This window comes from Megalobrama amblycephala, linkage group LG16 (genome assembly GCF_018812025.1).
Source record: "Megalobrama amblycephala isolate DHTTF-2021 linkage group LG16, ASM1881202v1, whole genome shotgun sequence".
Classification (NCBI taxonomy): Eukaryota; Metazoa; Chordata; class Actinopteri; order Cypriniformes; family Xenocyprididae; genus Megalobrama; species Megalobrama amblycephala.
This window is the reverse complement of record NC_063059.1, coordinates 38368207-38384848: the sequence shown is the minus strand read 5'-3', so window position 1 is coordinate 38384848 and position 16642 is coordinate 38368207. Positions and strand designations below refer to the sequence as shown.

Here is a 16642-nt window from a genome sequence, read left to right as displayed (position 1 = left end):
TTCATTCTCGCGCTACGCAGCAAGTTTGAGCTTCTGCAAGAACCAGTGAGGTTCATTCTCGTGTTACGCAGCACGTTTGAGCTTCAGCAAGAACCAATGAGGTTCATTCTCGCATTACGCAGCACGTTTGAGCTTCAGCAAGAACCAATGAGGTTCATTTTCATGTTAAGCAGCACGTTTGAGCTTCAGCAAGAACCAATGAGGTTCATTCTTGTGTTATGCAGCACGTTTGAGCTTCTGCAAGAACCAATGAGGTTCATTCTCGTGTTACACAGCACGTTTGAGCTTCAGCAAGAACCAATGAGGTTCATTCTCGTGTTACGCAGCACGTTTGAGGTTCTGCAAGAACCAATGAGGTTCATTCTCGTGTTATGCAGCACGTTTGAGCTTCTGCAAGAACCAATGAGGTTCATTCTTGTGTTATGCAGCACGTTTGAGCTTCTGCAAGAACCAACGAGGTTCATTCTCGCGCTACGCAGCACGTTTGAGCTTCTGCAAGAACCAAAGAGGCTCATTCTCGCGGTACGCAGCACGTTTGAGCTTCAGCAAGAACCAATGAGGTTCATTCTCGTGTTACGCAGCACGTTTGAGCTTCCTCAAGAGCCAATGAGGTTCATTCTCATGTTATGCAGCACGTTTGAGCTTCTGCAAGAACCAATGAGGTTCATTCTCGTGTTATACAGCACGTTTGAGCTTCAGCAAGAACCAACGAGGTTCATTCTCGTGTTACGCAGCACGTTTGAGCTTCCTCAAGAGCCAATGAGGTTCATTCTCGCGTTACGCAGCACGTTTGAGCTTCAGCAAGAACCAATGAGGTTCATTCTCGTGTTACGCAGCACGTTTGAGCTTCCTCAAGAGCCAATGAGGTTCATTCTCGCGTTACGCAGCACGTTTGAGCTTCCTCAAGAACCAAAGAGGTTCATTCTCGCGGTACACAGCACGTTTGAGCTTCAGCAAGAACCAATGAGGTTCATTCTCCCATTACGCAGCACGTTTGAGCTTCCTCAAGAACCAATGAGGTTCATTCTCCCATTACGCAGCACATTTGAGCTTCCTCAAGAACCAATGAGGTTCATTCTCCCATTACGCAGCACGTTTGAGCTTCCTCAAGAACCAATGAGGTTCATTCTCCCATTACGCAGCACGTTTGAGCTTCTGCAAGAACCAATGAGGTTCATTCTCGCGTTACGCAGCACGTTTGAGCTTCCTCAAGAGCCAATGAGGTTTGTTCTTGTTCTTCAAGTATGGTTGAACTTCTGTTCATGTTGATCAATGTTTATATGTGAATAAAAACCCAAATTCAATCTGTTCATCATATAAAGCGATCAAGTCTCTTCAGAAAATTTTAACTAAACCACTCAATTCACATGGATTAGTTTTATGATCTCTTTCTGAACTTTTCAAAGCATCAAAGTGGTAGTTATGTAGCTGTCAATGGAGGAACAGAAATCTCTCAGATTACATTAAAAAGATCTTCATTTGAGTTACAAAGATGAACGAAAGTCTTACGGGTTTGGAACGACATGAGGGTGAGTAAATGATGACAGAATGCTCATTTTTGGGTGAACTAACCCTTTAAGACAACATCAGTCTTGTGGCAATACTTTCAAAACAGTGTGTCTTTAACATTTATTTCGAAACAAAGCTTTGCCTCATCCATGCAATTTCAAAAGCATTACTATAAACGCAATTTTGTGTGATTAGTTGACAATTTTCTGTGGTAATCAACAGCAATCAACAGGATGCTTCATTCTTTTAATGTACTTTACATCTCTGGAGATTTTTTTTCTGTGCATCTCAATGGGCAATTTAACCTTTTTGCAGGATGCCATGAAGCTTTGGTTGTCTTTGGATGTCTTTTTATTTGATTTAAGAAAACATCAGCTGTCATTACGCTAATGTTGGTGCCAATTTATCTGCCTGTTACCTTTTATTTTATTTTGTTGTATTGTATCAAGCTTTTGCTTAAGTGCATGTTGCATTATGTATATTAGCATCAAGCAAACTAATGCAATTGGTACCAAAGTTACAATCTACTTGCATATTGTGCATCCTTCAAACAATGGAAAACATCCCTAGATAACCAAAGCTTTATGCAATCCTCTGAAATGAGCAAAAAATAGCAGCTATATGACAATTTGGTGGGGCTCAACAAAATTACATGAAAATGTTTCCATTTTCCATCATTAAAGAGGACCTATTATGTTTTTTTTCCATGCTCATCTTTCTTTAGTGTGTAGTGTTGCTGTTTGAGCTTGAAAAAGTCCCTCCAGCAGGAGTTATTCTCTATATCAGTGTCACTGTTTCTGAACTCCCTGAAACGCCTCCATTGTAGTCTTGAGTTTTCTTCGGGGAACAAAAACACCACAGTATTCCTCATTTAAATAATTCCCGCCCAAGGCATATGCAAAATAAAGGGGCGGGGCCTGGTTGAGTTAGTTAGTAGTGTGTTAGCACGCAAGACATTTCCCAAACACGCTCCAAGCACTTGACCAATCACAACACACTGGTCCAGTCAACCAATCAGAGCATATTGTGCTTTTCAGAAGGAGGAGCTTCATAGAGACAGGAACTAAACAGAGGCTGCGTCCAAAAACTGGAAAATGCTGCCTTCTGAGGACACATTTCAAGGTAGTAAGGCATAAAGGCACGTCCGAATCCAATGTTAGCTTCACTTCCTGTCTCATGAGATACCTTCCCCAGATCGATTTTTGAAGGAAGCATGGATGTATCCTTAACTGCCTTTGATATCCCACGATCCTGTGCTTTCCATTCTGTGACAGTTAAGCTAAAATAAAGATGGCGTCCGAAAGTTGCGTTTGCTGCTCAGTTTGTGTATAAATGTATGATTTTGACCAACATATTTCAATTTTGATATCATTTCTATCGGGAAATTACTACTGTAATAATTAAATATTTGTTTAGTTCTCACCAAAGCTCGCCCTATATTGCTGTAATCATTAAACCATTACGCTGCCTCAGAAGTCTGTCCGAAATCAATTTCGTGAGGTACCTTCATGCACAAACGCTGCCGTACAAGTCATTCTCTTATAAGACATCGAGGCAGCAAGACAGCTACCTAGGTTTTCGGACGCAGCCAGAGTGTTACTGACAGACTGAGAAGAGAGGACCACATTAAAATAATGTGTTTTTTTTAACATTCAAGCACAAAAATCTATTCTAGTAGAGCTTAAAAACAAGACTTTGTAAAATGGCATAATATAACCTCTTTAAAAAAAGTCTTCCAAGACAAATTTTACCAGACACTTTGCCTTTTATGTCTGAACTTCTTCCACCTATAGTAAGCAGATGAATATAAATCAACACTCCAGCTCAAGGCCATCTTAAAACACACGTATGCATGTGTGTGTGGTGCTCGGTGTTTCTCTTCCATCCTCTGTCAATATGATTTGTCCTCTAAAATATTCAATGAATCTGTCATGCTGTATTCAGAATCAGCCAGAGGAGAATAAACTGTTTACAGCCCATAAACACACTTACATAACAAAAGAAGTAAATGGAGCACACACACACACACACAGGATGTCTACATGAATTGTTTACTGAAGCCATAATGTGCAGGACACAGATGAAAATAAAGGCGCAGTAAGAACAATGGTGCACCTGCTCTCACACACACATACATCTGAACAGCTTCGAGCTTTAGACACATACAGAGGAACTGTATAATTGCTCCTGTATGGAAGAGAAGAGGCCTTGAGGTGAGACTCGATGCAATAAAAAAAGATGAAAATAAATGCTTGATTGTAGTTGTGGACACTATCAGTATCGTCAAGCTGAACTGTAATTCAAGAGGTCTTGAATCAGACTGTGAATGGTAGTCGGCCACCCACAGCAGCAGAGTGGATTTCTGAATGAACGAGTCTCCCTCCTACCGACTCTTGACACACTGCCAAACACACGCTCACTTCAGAAAATGAGCTGCCAGCCACAAAGAACCAGAGCCAACGGCCAACCCTGTCCCAGACGCACGTCACTTCCCATCAAAACACACGCAGTCAGACACCAACTCCACTCCTGTCTTACTCTCATCCCTCTCCCCTCCTCTGCGGCTCTCCGCTGGTGACTCATCGTTCGACAGACGCTTTACAGATGAAGTCAAATCAACATGACCAGAAGCCACCCAGTTCTGACACACAGCAATAACAGATGTCTGTGTGCACGTGAGAGAGATAGAAAGAGATGCGTTTGGTTTATGGTATAGCTCATTTTCAATACGCTTAAAAGGATTAAATAGCTTTTTTGGCACAAAAGCAGCTACTGTGTTCCCTGTGATCAAATAAAAGATGAGCTAAATAGGTCATTTTAGAAAGCAAAGTACCATCGCTCTTAAATAATCAGCTATTCTCATAATATCGGCAATCAAACTCAAGAGCTTCCACTTCACATGATAAGAGGAGGTCATAATGAGAGGGTTCACTTCAATGAAACCTCTAATCAGAGAGGATGTTAGGTGCTCACGTGCTTCTTTGCAAACCATACCATGGAAATCATAGTTTGCACCAACATATACTCATGAAGTTTCAAAATTCAATGCAAGTTTATTAGCTGATTTTGAAGTAAAATAAAAAATTTACAACAGTCATAAGTTCATTTCAATTACCATGTTAAATTTAATTTCTAATGAGGATGATGATGGGGAAAATAGTGGAACACTTTAAAAATAACCCAAGTTGGGTTAAAAATGAACAAACCCAGTGGTTGGGTTAAATGTTTGATCCAATCTGCTAGGTAGTTTTATTTAACTCAACTATTGTTTAAAAGTTACTATATTGCTCACTTAAAATGAACTCAAAATAGGTTGGAAATTAACATTTATTAATATGTTTAATAGAATAACATTTATTAATACATTTAACGTACAATATTTAAATAATAAACATTTATTAAATTGCTTATTAATAAATGTTCACCTAATTATGTCTCTGATTTTTAATTTCCAACCTACTTTTGGTTCAATTTAAGCAAGCCATATAGTAATTTTTAATCAGTAGTTGAGTTAAATAAAACTCTTAAAACTTAAATTTAACCCAACCACTGGGTTAAAAACAACCCAAACGCTGGGATTGTCCATATTTAACCCAACTTAGGTTGTTTTTAGCCCAACATTTTTAAAGACAATTTTGTAAGGGATCACCCATCTTGATGTAAAAACAAACAAACAACCAAAATGAATAAGAAGAATTGTGCTTCAAACCATTCATTTTGAGTTTGTCTGCTAAATAAATATTCTTGAATTGCCTGGAGTGTGTGCGTGTGTGTGTGTGTGGCCGGTTTTGCGTATGTTGTTTCAGTGACGCACGAATCAGGTGGCGTCTCTTATAACGGGCGGAGCTGTCCGCGGTGCTGACGAGAGAGATATTCCGTGCTCGTGCTCAGCCATAAACACACCGAGAGCGCGAGAGAGATGCGCAACGTACTCACGACTCCCCGTTAAAACAGACCGAAAGCAAAGGTAAGAGGGCTTTTGCCTTTAAACACTTATTTGTGCGTTCATTTGAACCGAATGCATCACTGTAATGTCTCTTTGGAGACGCGTATAGACTTTTTTCTTTATATCAGCAACCTGCTGCGCGCAACCGTGAGACGCGTCAAGGCGCGTTCCAACAAGACGCGTTCATAAAAAGCACGAAAGTTTAACAAAGAAATGTATTCAAAAGTTCGGCCGCTCGTCTTTTATGATAACCTCCTTATTGCGCGATTATTGTTATTTAAAAGCTTACTTATGTTCATTTTATGCACATTTAGAAGCAAACATGGCGGAAAAAAATATAGTTGTACGTACTATAAAAGCAAGTATAAACATGCAAGTAAAAAAGATTGAAGCAATCAGGATGCCGTGCTCCGGGCTCTCTCCTCCCCTCCGTTTGACGGCACTTTGTGGTTCAACAGCAGTGCGGATCCTCTCGCGGTCTCCCGTAGCAACGGGGTATGACTCATTTAGTCGCGGCAGCAATTTAGAAACTAATGAGATTTTCAGCGCAGGGTGCGCGCGCGCTCTCTGAGTGCTCCGCAAACACTCATCAACAGGCTTTCAACAAATGTCATCGAGAGAGATACAAACAGAGCGAGACCCAGGCTGTGATGGTCAATTAGGCATTGTAAACAAGACTGCAATAACTCATCAATGGTAGATCTTTGTTCCAAGATAAAGGAATAGTTAATAAAATATTGTGTCATCGTTTACTCAGCCTCATGTCATTACAAACCTGTATGACTTTCTTTCTTTCCTCTGTGAAACACAAAAGAACTGATTGTCAATTTGTCAATGAGAGTCATTTTGGTCCAATATTGTTTACAGACAATGTACATGTACAGACAATGTACATTGAAAGTAAACAATATTGGACCAAATTGACTTTCATTGTATTGAGGTTTGCAATGACATGAATTGATAACAGTACAATTAACATGCATTAAATTGCAAACGTATCTGTGTTTGTACATGTGCTGTACACTCAGAAAAAAATACAAAAGCAGTCACTGGGGTAGTACTTTTTCAAAATGTACAACTTTATACCTTATTGACCCTTAAAGGGTCCATATTATTACCTTAAAGGTACATATTAGTATCGAAATGGTTGATTTTAGTACCTTTTGAAAGGGTCCTGCCCTAGGGACAGCATTTGCATCTTTTTTTTTCCATGAAAAACTGTCTGACTCACCATCTCTCATCTTTCTCTCCCTCCCGCTGTCAGGTAAATCATGTCGTCATCATCTAGATGCTGTGCAACAGGGGTGTTCGTCCTCCCCTCGCTCCTACTTCTGCCCCTTTTCCTTTCTCTTGTTTTTGGAGTTCAAGGGGCCACACTAAGAGAGCATCGGCTGAGTGGAACTGAACCCGTCTCTTATGGACCTGCATCCCAGATCCGTCCTCCTCCGAGTGCTGAGATGCTCAGAGCTCTACGCTACATCCAAAGCCTCAGCCAGAGAACCCCATCTGATCCCCTTTCTGACGAGCATCAGCCGGATCAGGAAGAGGACGACATGGAGAGCATCCGTTCAATGCTACAACTGGCAGCTCCTGGCCGGATGGATAGAGGCATGGAGGAGAGAGAGGAAGAGAGGGACAACACTCAAGAATTGCTTCAAGCCGTGCTTAAGACACTACAACAGACTGAGGAACACATGGTGCCCCAGAAGGTCACTGCGACTCAACCTCGATACGCAATCCCTCAGAAAATGCCTCAGAAGATCATTGCAACTCAACCTCGATATATCATCCACCCCTTCCCAAGACCAAAACAACAATTAGAGGTGGAAACGTCTGCTGAGAACTATGGGAGGACCTCATGGGCCGATCCAGATAGCCGGAGACGACACAGGCAGTATCCACTTATGTTTGAGGATGAGGAGGATCAGGATCAGCCGCTCAAACGGACCAACGAGAATGCGGAAGAACAGTACACACCCCAGAAACTGGCCACCCTTCAGTCTGTGTTTGAGGAACTGAGTGGAATCTCCACAACTAAGGCCAAGAGCAAACGGGATGATGTTGAAGAAGATGATGAGGAGGAGGAGGATAACGACTTGTACAGGCAGAGGAAGATGGTCTTGGAGGACATCATGGGAACAGATGAATGGGCACCTCTGGAGGAGCAAATAGAGACCGAAGAAGAAGAAAGAGAGAGGCATGGTTTTGATCGTGACCTTGAGGATGATGACCAGGAGGAGGAGGAGGAGGATGATGTCAAAAGATCCAACCAATCCAATTGGTTCCAGACAAGAAAAGAGGAGGAGCCTGAGGACATTGCAAAGCTTGTGGACTACTATCTTCTGCAAATACTAGAAAAGAAAGAGCAGGAGCAGCAGAAAAGACAAGAGGCCAGCAAGAACGAGCAAGAAAGTGACCGAGAGGTGGAGAAAAAAGATGTGGATGAAGATGATGAGGATGAGGAGGAGGACGAGGAGGAGAGGGAAATTAAGCCCATGCACAACACATTCCCTGAGTCTTTGTCCCAGATAATAAAAATCTCACAGAAGCTTCAGATCCCACCAGAGGAAGTCCTTGAGCTTCTCCAAAACGAGAGGCGGAAGGATCTAACCGGAATCCCGGCACAGTCACGTACACCCTACGCAACTGCTCACAAGGCTTTCGCTGCAGCACCTCACCGGCGACCGCTCGAGACATCGGAGGGCAACAGAGTCGCCCAGGACATCCTAAACATCCTTGAGATGGTAAATGCAGCGCAGCAGAACAACAAACGGCCGACGCAACCAAACACATCACGTTATTATGAGAGGGAAACCAGCAAGGATGATTATGACAACACCGCTGGAGAGGAAGACGAACTGGCCAATTACTTGGCGTCGGAAATGCTCTCACAGGGACAGAGGCGTCCGACGCCCATGCGTGACGAGGATCAACGCGTGTATGGAAATCTCGAACGTGCCGTCCAGGACTACTTAGATAAAAGCGCGCCAGAAAAAAGAACCGCGGAGCACGAGGACACGGCCATGGGATTAGATAACAACACAATGCTGCAAATCCTGAGGTATCTGGAACCCGAGAGCGACAACATCGACGAAACAGACTCTGAGGGAAAAACAGTCCCTGAAATGTAGATGTGTAGATTATATTCATTGTTTGAATTGTCAATATAATAAAGTATTTTGAAATAAATATATTCCCCAACTGTGTTTAGTCAATGTAGTGCTCCAGCTTTTCTCATTTTGTGTTCTGTATAGTGCAAAATAAAGAGTATTTTAGTAAACCCGATTAACTTGTTTCTTAGTTAGTGATTGGAACAATGTAAAAAGTCACCGGCTTTACCTCTTCAACATATGAACACACACAGTTTTTCTCCCTCTTAAAGACGCCAGCTGTGTTTTCAGTCAGTCAGTATCTTCTCAATCTTGTGCGTGTGATGAGGTCATGTGTGACGTGGCAGAGGTAAATAAAGCATTCTTTCACTCCACGGTCCTCTGTTTGTGTAATGTTTCTCTTACTGCCGAGAAACCTTGGCAACCTTTGCATGACATGAAATCTTTGTTAATATTGATAATATCAATTAGAGGTTTTGTTTCAGCAAACATGCAGGTTTTTATAGAAATAAAAACCATTTAGTTCAGGTAGATAACGGACGCTACAGGAATAAAGAATAATACAATAATACAGAATAATACAATTTAAAATATAATTGGGACATTATATCTCATAATTCTGACTTTTTTCACGCAATTGAGAGTTTACATCTCGCAATTCTGACTTCAGCAAGTCAGAATTGCGAAGTATAAACAATCGCGAGTTATAATGTCAGAATTGCGGGATATAAACTTGTAATTCTGACTTTTTTTCTTGCAATTGCAAGTTTATACCTCAGAATTGCAAATTATGTCAGAATTGCAATTTAAACTCACAATTGTGAGTTTATACCTCAGAATTGTGGGATATAAACAGTAAGATTCCGACTTTTTTCTTGCAATTGCCTTTTTTTCTTTTTTAAACTCGCAATTGCGAGTTATAATGTCAGAATTGCAGGATATAAACTCGTAATTCTGATTTTTTTCAATTTAAAATATAATTGTGACGCATCTCATAATTCTGAGTTTTTTCTTGTAATTGAGAGTTTACATCTTGCAATTCTGACTTCAGCAAGTCAGAATTGCGAAGTATAAACAATTTCGAGTTATAATGTCAGAACTGATGGGTATAAGCTTGTAATTCTGACTTTTTTCTTGCAATTGCATGTTTATACCTCAGAATTGCGAGGTATAAACACGTAATTGTGAATTATGCCAGAATTGCAATTTAAACTCACAATTGTGAGTTTATACCTCAGAATTGTGGAATATAAACAGTAAGATTCCGACTTTTTTCTTACAATTGCGAGTTTAAATTTCTCAATTCTGACTTTATTTCTCAGAATTGCAAGTTATAAAATCGCAATTACGAGTTATAAAGTCAGAATTGTGGGATATAAACTCCTAATTCTGACTTTTTCCTTGCAATTGAGAGTTTACATCTCACAATTCAGACTTTTTTTTTATTAGAATTGTGAAATATAAAAAATTGTGAGTTATAATGTCAGAATTGCAGGATATAAACTCATAATTCTGATTTTTTTCTTGCAATTCTGAGTTATAAAGTCCAATTCTGAGTGGAAAAGAAAGACAGAAAGTTTATATCTCACAATCCTGACTTTATAATTCGCAATTGCGAGAAAAATAGTCAGAATTGTGAGATAAAAGTCGCAATTACCTTTTTATTTTTTATTCAGTGGCGGAAACAAGCTTCCATAGATGACTGACAAGACAATGGCGGAAGATTTGGTGAGCAACAGATATTGAGAGTCATTGACAAATATCTTGTAAAATGTGCGGTCAGTACCGCGGCCCCCTATACAAAGAGTAAGCGTGACCGCGAGTTTGAAAGCAAAAGTAAAAAGCGCGCATGCATTTAAGTGGTGTTGTCGCAAGTTTTTATAGCATGTGAAAATTTCCTCACCATGACATCCCTTCTGTATTTACACTACTACAATTCATACATTCTCAAGAAACCCAAAATTGTTATTAAAAAGCATTTTGATATTTATTAAAACATATTTGGTTCAATAGCTTGGGCAGTCCTCGCAAAACTTTTTTTTTTTTTTTTTTTTTTTTTCCAGATGAAACATAAAAACATTTGTATCTTTCAGTTTTAGTTCAAAACAAGACAATATAAGAGTTACTGACTAATTGTCAGCCAGCAAAAAACAAAACAAATTTATTTCACAGTAAGAAGAAACCTGAGGGTTAATGTCACAGTGTAGACAAAAGGTTAAAGGGTATGGGGTCTGTTAAGATTTTTTAATGTTTTAATGCTTCTGTTCCTCAAGGCTGCATTTATTTGGTCAAAAATACAGTAAAAAACATTAAAATTATTACAGCAACTGTTGTACTGAACTAAAATAACTAATGTTTGAGGATATTTTGAAATGTAATTTATTCCTGTGATCAAAGCTGAATTTTCAGCATCATTACTCCAGTCTTCAGTGTCACATGATCCTTCAAAAAAACTTCTAATATGATGATTTGTGATATTTATTTTCAGGATTCTATAATGAATAGAAATTTTAAAAGAACAGAATTTATTTGAAACAGAAATCTTTTGTAGCATTATAATTGTCATCTTTGATCAATTTAATGCATCCTTGCTGAATGAAAGTATTAATTACTTAAAAAAAAAAATCTTACTGACCCCAAAATTTTGAACGCCAGTGTACGAGTATATATCTCCCTTTCTGAATGTCTATAACCAAAAATTGTGATACATTTGATTATAAACCCTATAATTTAATAATAGTATTCTCACTATCCCAAAAGTTGAGATGCTGCATAATGCAAAGTGTTGATGTTTCAGTGTAGTGGCTTTGAATGAAAACTTATGAAGTTCTTGTTATTTTGTCTTTGAAGACTGAGATAATGGCTGTGATTATCTGAAGATGTTCCTTCAGTATGTTGGTTTGTTTACATACTCCTCCATTGTCTGTCAAAAATAAACACAGAACACAGTATCTCTTAGTTATCCATAGTAAAAATTAATTACATTCATGATGATACTCATCTGTAATAATTTATTAGGTCAAGCAGGTTGGCATCTTATCAATCTCCCCCATAAAAGTCCCCATAAAACATGGAAACCTGTGTGTGTGTGTGTGTGTGTGTGTGTGTGTGTGTGTGTGTGTGTGTGTGTTTCACCTCCTGAAGAGAATCTGATTCCTCCATTGATTTGGCCACAGATGCTTTGGATGTTTCCTGCACCTCTCCACCAATGACAAACTCATCCAGGATAAAGTAAGCCTTCTCAAAGTTAAAAATGATGTCTAATTCACACACCTGCCACACACAAACATATGTAAATATAGGCACCAAAAACCTAAATTTAAGATTCAGAAAACACATCAACATGCTCTTGATTACATCACAAAAACTTACCAAGAAGATAAGTAATATTACTCTGAACTATACTGTGTATGCCATAACAAACCCACCTAGACTAGATTTCACCAAAGCTGCATTTATTTGATTAAAAACTTCAGTGTCACATGATCCTTCAGAAATCATTCTAATATGATGATTTGCTGCTCAAGAAACCTTTCTCAATATTATCAACGTTTAAAAAAAGTTGTTCAGCTTAAAATGCTTATGGAAACAGTGATATCGGATTCTTTGAAATCATGTCACTTTTGTCACAAAAATGTCACTTTTGATCAATTTAATGCATCCTTGCTGAATAAAAGCATTAATTTCTGACCCCAAACTTTTGAACGGTGTACATGACCCTAAAACTTACATTGCCAAAGTACTGATCCAGCAGCTCGACGTATCTGTGCAGAAGCTCCAGCGTGAGCAGCTCATTGTCCTCTTCTTCCAAACCACAGCAGAAATACAGACTCGCATACCTGCAGGACAGAGGTCAGAGGTCAAGGTAACTATTCTGAGTGCATAAAACACAAACTGACTGCAATGTCATTGGGTTTCACAGAGGTGACTAAATGTTTTTACATACAACACACACAATCATAGGCTGATCCGGGATCAGCCTATGATTAAAAACACATTTTTCTATGGTTCTTTTCTTATCAAGAACAATATTTGGTAGGGCTGGGACAATAAATCATTCCAATAAATCGAGAAATCATTCCGGATCGATTCCGAGATTTTCCGAATGCATTGCGATTCTCTTTCGAAACGATTCTGAGCTTAGTTTGTAACAGCATGCTTTAGAAACAGACTATAAAATAATCCCTTCTATAAAATAATCATTCATAAAGTTCGAAAACGGTGTTTGCAGTGGACTGTTTACATTAATCTCAATCTCAAAGGTGCAAATACATTCTCAGACTCAGCCGAACGCACGAGCGCTCTTCTTCATGAGCATTTGAGTGTGCGGTTAAAAACTAGCATAGAGCGCCATCTGCTGTTAAAACTAAGCTCAGAATCGATTCAGAATTATTTCTCGATTTATTGCAACGATTTATTATCCCAGCCCTAATATTTGACTCAGTATAGAGTTTGTTTTCTAAGGAACCTTTCCAAGTACAAAAGGAATCTTTTGTATGAAACAAAATCATTATGGAATCAAAATAGACAATTTTTGTTTTGTTTTTTTTAATTCATGTGCCTCATAATCTTTAATGAAAATAATTATCTCCCTCTTGCAGCTCATCTCTTCTCTTCTCTGATGATGTGTTTACTGGCGTGAGGGCGGGGCAACCTGTCAATCACATGTGATCCACCAATAGCAAACCACAACCATCCAATCAATTCCACATTGGACAAAATCAAGACCCGCCCTACATTTGTTCTTGTTTGAAAAGCCATTTCACTCAGATACACATCAAAAAGGGAAGAAAAGGTTTCTTTGCAACTTTTATTTCTCAGTGTCTACTTCTACAATGCAAAGTTCCCCTCATGTAGTAAAGCAGAAGTACAGAACTGCAACAACACTGATGAATCATGTGCAAATGTTTGCTCTGCATGTCAAATGCTCTAGATGTTTCTTGTTAGTATCTTCAGACTGAACTGCTGAAATACTATACTTTAATCATGTGCAAAGATCTGAAAAAGGCACACACACACTCTATTTGACTGTAAACGCAGCACAATGCTTTAGGGCTTGATGGCTGATCATTAACTTGGCTCAAAGGTTGTGTTAAATTATTCTATGGGAGAGAGCGACCGAGTTACAGAAAGCATTGTAATGAAGAAGAAAGAACATACGATAAGAAGGTGACCTCTGACCTTCTGTAGACGATCTTCAGATCCCTCCACTGCAGGAAGTTGCAGGCCTTTGGCGGTCTCGCCAGCACCATCTGTGTGACGTCCCTTATGATCTTCTTCTTGTCACGATCGCTGAGAGCCGTGAACCATTTCTGCAGCCGCAGTTTCCCCTGACGGCTGAACAGCAACAGGAAACGCATCTACAGCGGAGATGCAAATTAATTTCTCCGGAAAATGTCTGAAAGCTTCATTAAGCTGCTTTTGAAAATGGGATAAACTACAGCAAGAAGTATTGACCTGAATACAGCAAAACACACACACACACATAGGTGAAGAACCACATGCTTTGTCATTGTCAGAATGTCAAACAACGGAGGACTATAACAGTTAAAGTATAACTAGGAGTAATAATTATTAGGGTAAATGTGTGCTGACACACACACACACACACACACACACACACCTTTCTGGTGGCATAGAAAAGCATAGAGCGTAAGACTCCTCACCGAGACCCCAGTGGGAATCTGTGTTTGACATTTTAAGACTGTTGCCAAGAGCCTGCATCCCTGTTAACACCAAACACACACTCACTCATGCTGTGTTTTCATGTTTATGGGGACATCCCATAGGCCTAATGATTTTTATACTGTACAAACTGTATATTCTATACCCTAACCCATCACAGAAAACTTTCTGCATTTTTAGATTTTCAAAAAACATCACTAATACCGTGTCTACACCGGACGCGTATCGCTTGTATCGCAACAATCCACCCTAATTTTTACTAATACAACACTTGTTGTACCACAAACTGTATTTTTAAGGGTTTTTAGGTGAGAATCTATTTGTTTAGACCTGAAATATGTGACTCATATTTAATCATAGCACCTATTTTACAATTTGTTAAGACGTTTTCGGAGATGCGAGCTCCAGGCCGTCAGCGGCCGTTCAGTGCTCGAGTACCCGCTGAGAACAGCTTCATCTCAGCCAGTGCTTCAGGGATTTGGCTCTTATAGTGGTTAAACATGAGATATAATTAATTTTGGGTACTTAAAATGGTCAATCTTTGGTCTTATTAATCTATTACTTGTTCCAGAGGAAATTGAAATGGGCTATGTTAAATTTAATAATTTAATATTAATTATTAAACCGGCTGTGTCATTGCCGACACATCAAACCTAGCTGTATTCATGATTTTATAATCGAATATTTAAAAATTAATTTCTCACACTACAGGACCATTTGAAAAGGATGATTAAAAAGTGCAAAAAACTGAAAGGGTGACCAGTTATATTTCATTACAATAAATAACAATATAATAAATAATATTCATATACATCTTTAGAACCTAAAATCTTGATGCTGATACACAGTTATAGGATGAGCACGACACTAACAATACCAAGGTCATGGGTTCGATTCTCAGGAAACTCTGTATTGCGAAAGTTTATACCTTGAATGCACTTGCTTTGCACTAATGCATCTGACAAATGCATACAATGGAAATTATTACTACACCATAACTAAACAAAACTGCTTTTTAGACTAAAAATACTCTATATGAATAATTTCACCTTTAATGACATCCTCAAATGAAGTGTAGTTTACATACACACGCTTATGCATTTCTCACTCGGAACATGAAACTGCAAATTGGTGTTACTAACCAAGAAAAGAGATAAAAGCAACAAATGCACCTTTGTCTTCCCGACACAAAAAGGAAATACAAATGTCCCTCTTATCAGCAAAAGAACAGTGTTTGTGTGCAGTAAAACACAACAAAAGGTCGCGTATAAGGACAGATCTCAGACAAACAGCTCTACAGAAGGAAAACACAAAGCTCTATCTGACCGCAGCCTGACACTCTGACTCTTATTTTATACTTTTGATCTGTTTGTGATGTTAATGCATGAAAAACACAGCAACAATGACAACAAGACAATAAATGATCACGGCACTATTGTGACCTCACCATCCTGAGACGCCAGATTTCAAAAGTCCTACTCGACCCTGTGTGGATTTCTGCACGGGTTCATGTCCAGCTGTTAAGGGCGCGTCGCAGCAGCTCAGCCGGGACACCCTCACCTCGCCCCGGTGCTGTTTCTGCTCGCGCACAGGTGTACACCAATCACAGGCGCGCAGAGGGCGTGGCCGAGATCTGCGCGCGTCTGTATCTGGTTCACACCTGCAGTTTTACCTGGTCAGGTGTAGCGAGAACTATCTTCTTTCCACTACAGTAAATTCTCCTGAGATATTTTAAAATAGGCATTGATAATTAACGATTTTCATGTGTGGCTAACCTCCTGTGGCCCAGCCAAACAAAAACAATAAACATTATAAACGTATGAAAAGACACTATATGTTTTATTGTCGCTATTTTAAGTGTATGAGAGCATCCTGTGTTTATTATTCTGATCGTGTTATTATCACAGGCCTATATATATATATAGGCTAGAGGTATAATAAATAGTGTTGATTTCATATGTTATGAACAAAATTACCACTGCTGTCAATCAAACAGAGACAACAATTATGAAAACAGATGTTAACTTTTATGGAGATCCGGGAATAAGTGGCGCTATAACAGTTGTAAAGGTGAAAATGATAAATGTCTATGGTAAATTAGCTGAAATTGCTGGAAATTGTGTTTTTCACTTCTGATTTAGAAGGTTACAGTCTTGTTTAATAACGCGTAAAATAGTTTAGAGCATGCGCAAAGGTCTGAACACAGGTTGCTTGCAGCTATATATTATTAATAATATAACTATAATAACTATTATTATAAATATTGCGATATTGTCTTTTTAAATAGACGATTTTATATATTCTTAGCTATTCATTCAGCTGTTCAATCGATCAAACTGTCAAGAACAGCAGGCACAAATGAATTGCTTTTAAACATCAGAGGTCGGAGACT

At 39.0% G+C, this 16642-nt stretch overlaps 3 protein-coding genes across 3 annotated transcripts in view; 1 reads left to right on the top strand and 2 right to left on the bottom strand.

Annotated features, from left to right (window-relative positions):
- LOC125248560 (NACHT, LRR and PYD domains-containing protein 12-like) overlaps positions 1-16642 on the bottom strand; it is a 1264817-nt gene that overhangs the window by 320670 nt on the left and 927505 nt on the right. The gene's annotated exons all lie outside the window — the stretch shown is intronic.
- On the top strand, positions 5330-8939 carry scg2a (secretogranin II a). Its single transcript, XM_048160584.1, has 2 exons — positions 5330-5476; positions 6720-8939. Exon 2 carries the CDS (start codon positions 6727-6729, stop codon positions 8584-8586), a length of 1860 nt encoding a protein of 619 aa, XP_048016541.1. The 5' UTR covers positions 5330-5476; positions 6720-6726; the 3' UTR covers positions 8587-8939.
- Positions 11402-15907, bottom strand: ap1s3a (adaptor related protein complex 1 subunit sigma 3a). The gene is made up of 5 exons (XM_048160831.1): positions 15698-15907; positions 13747-13925; positions 12296-12404; positions 11701-11838; positions 11402-11488 (listed from the first exon to the last, which is right to left on the bottom strand). The coding sequence occupies exons 1-5, from the start codon at positions 15698-15700 to the stop codon at positions 11453-11455; spliced, it is 465 nt and encodes a 154-aa protein (XP_048016788.1). The 5' UTR covers positions 15701-15907; the 3' UTR covers positions 11402-11452.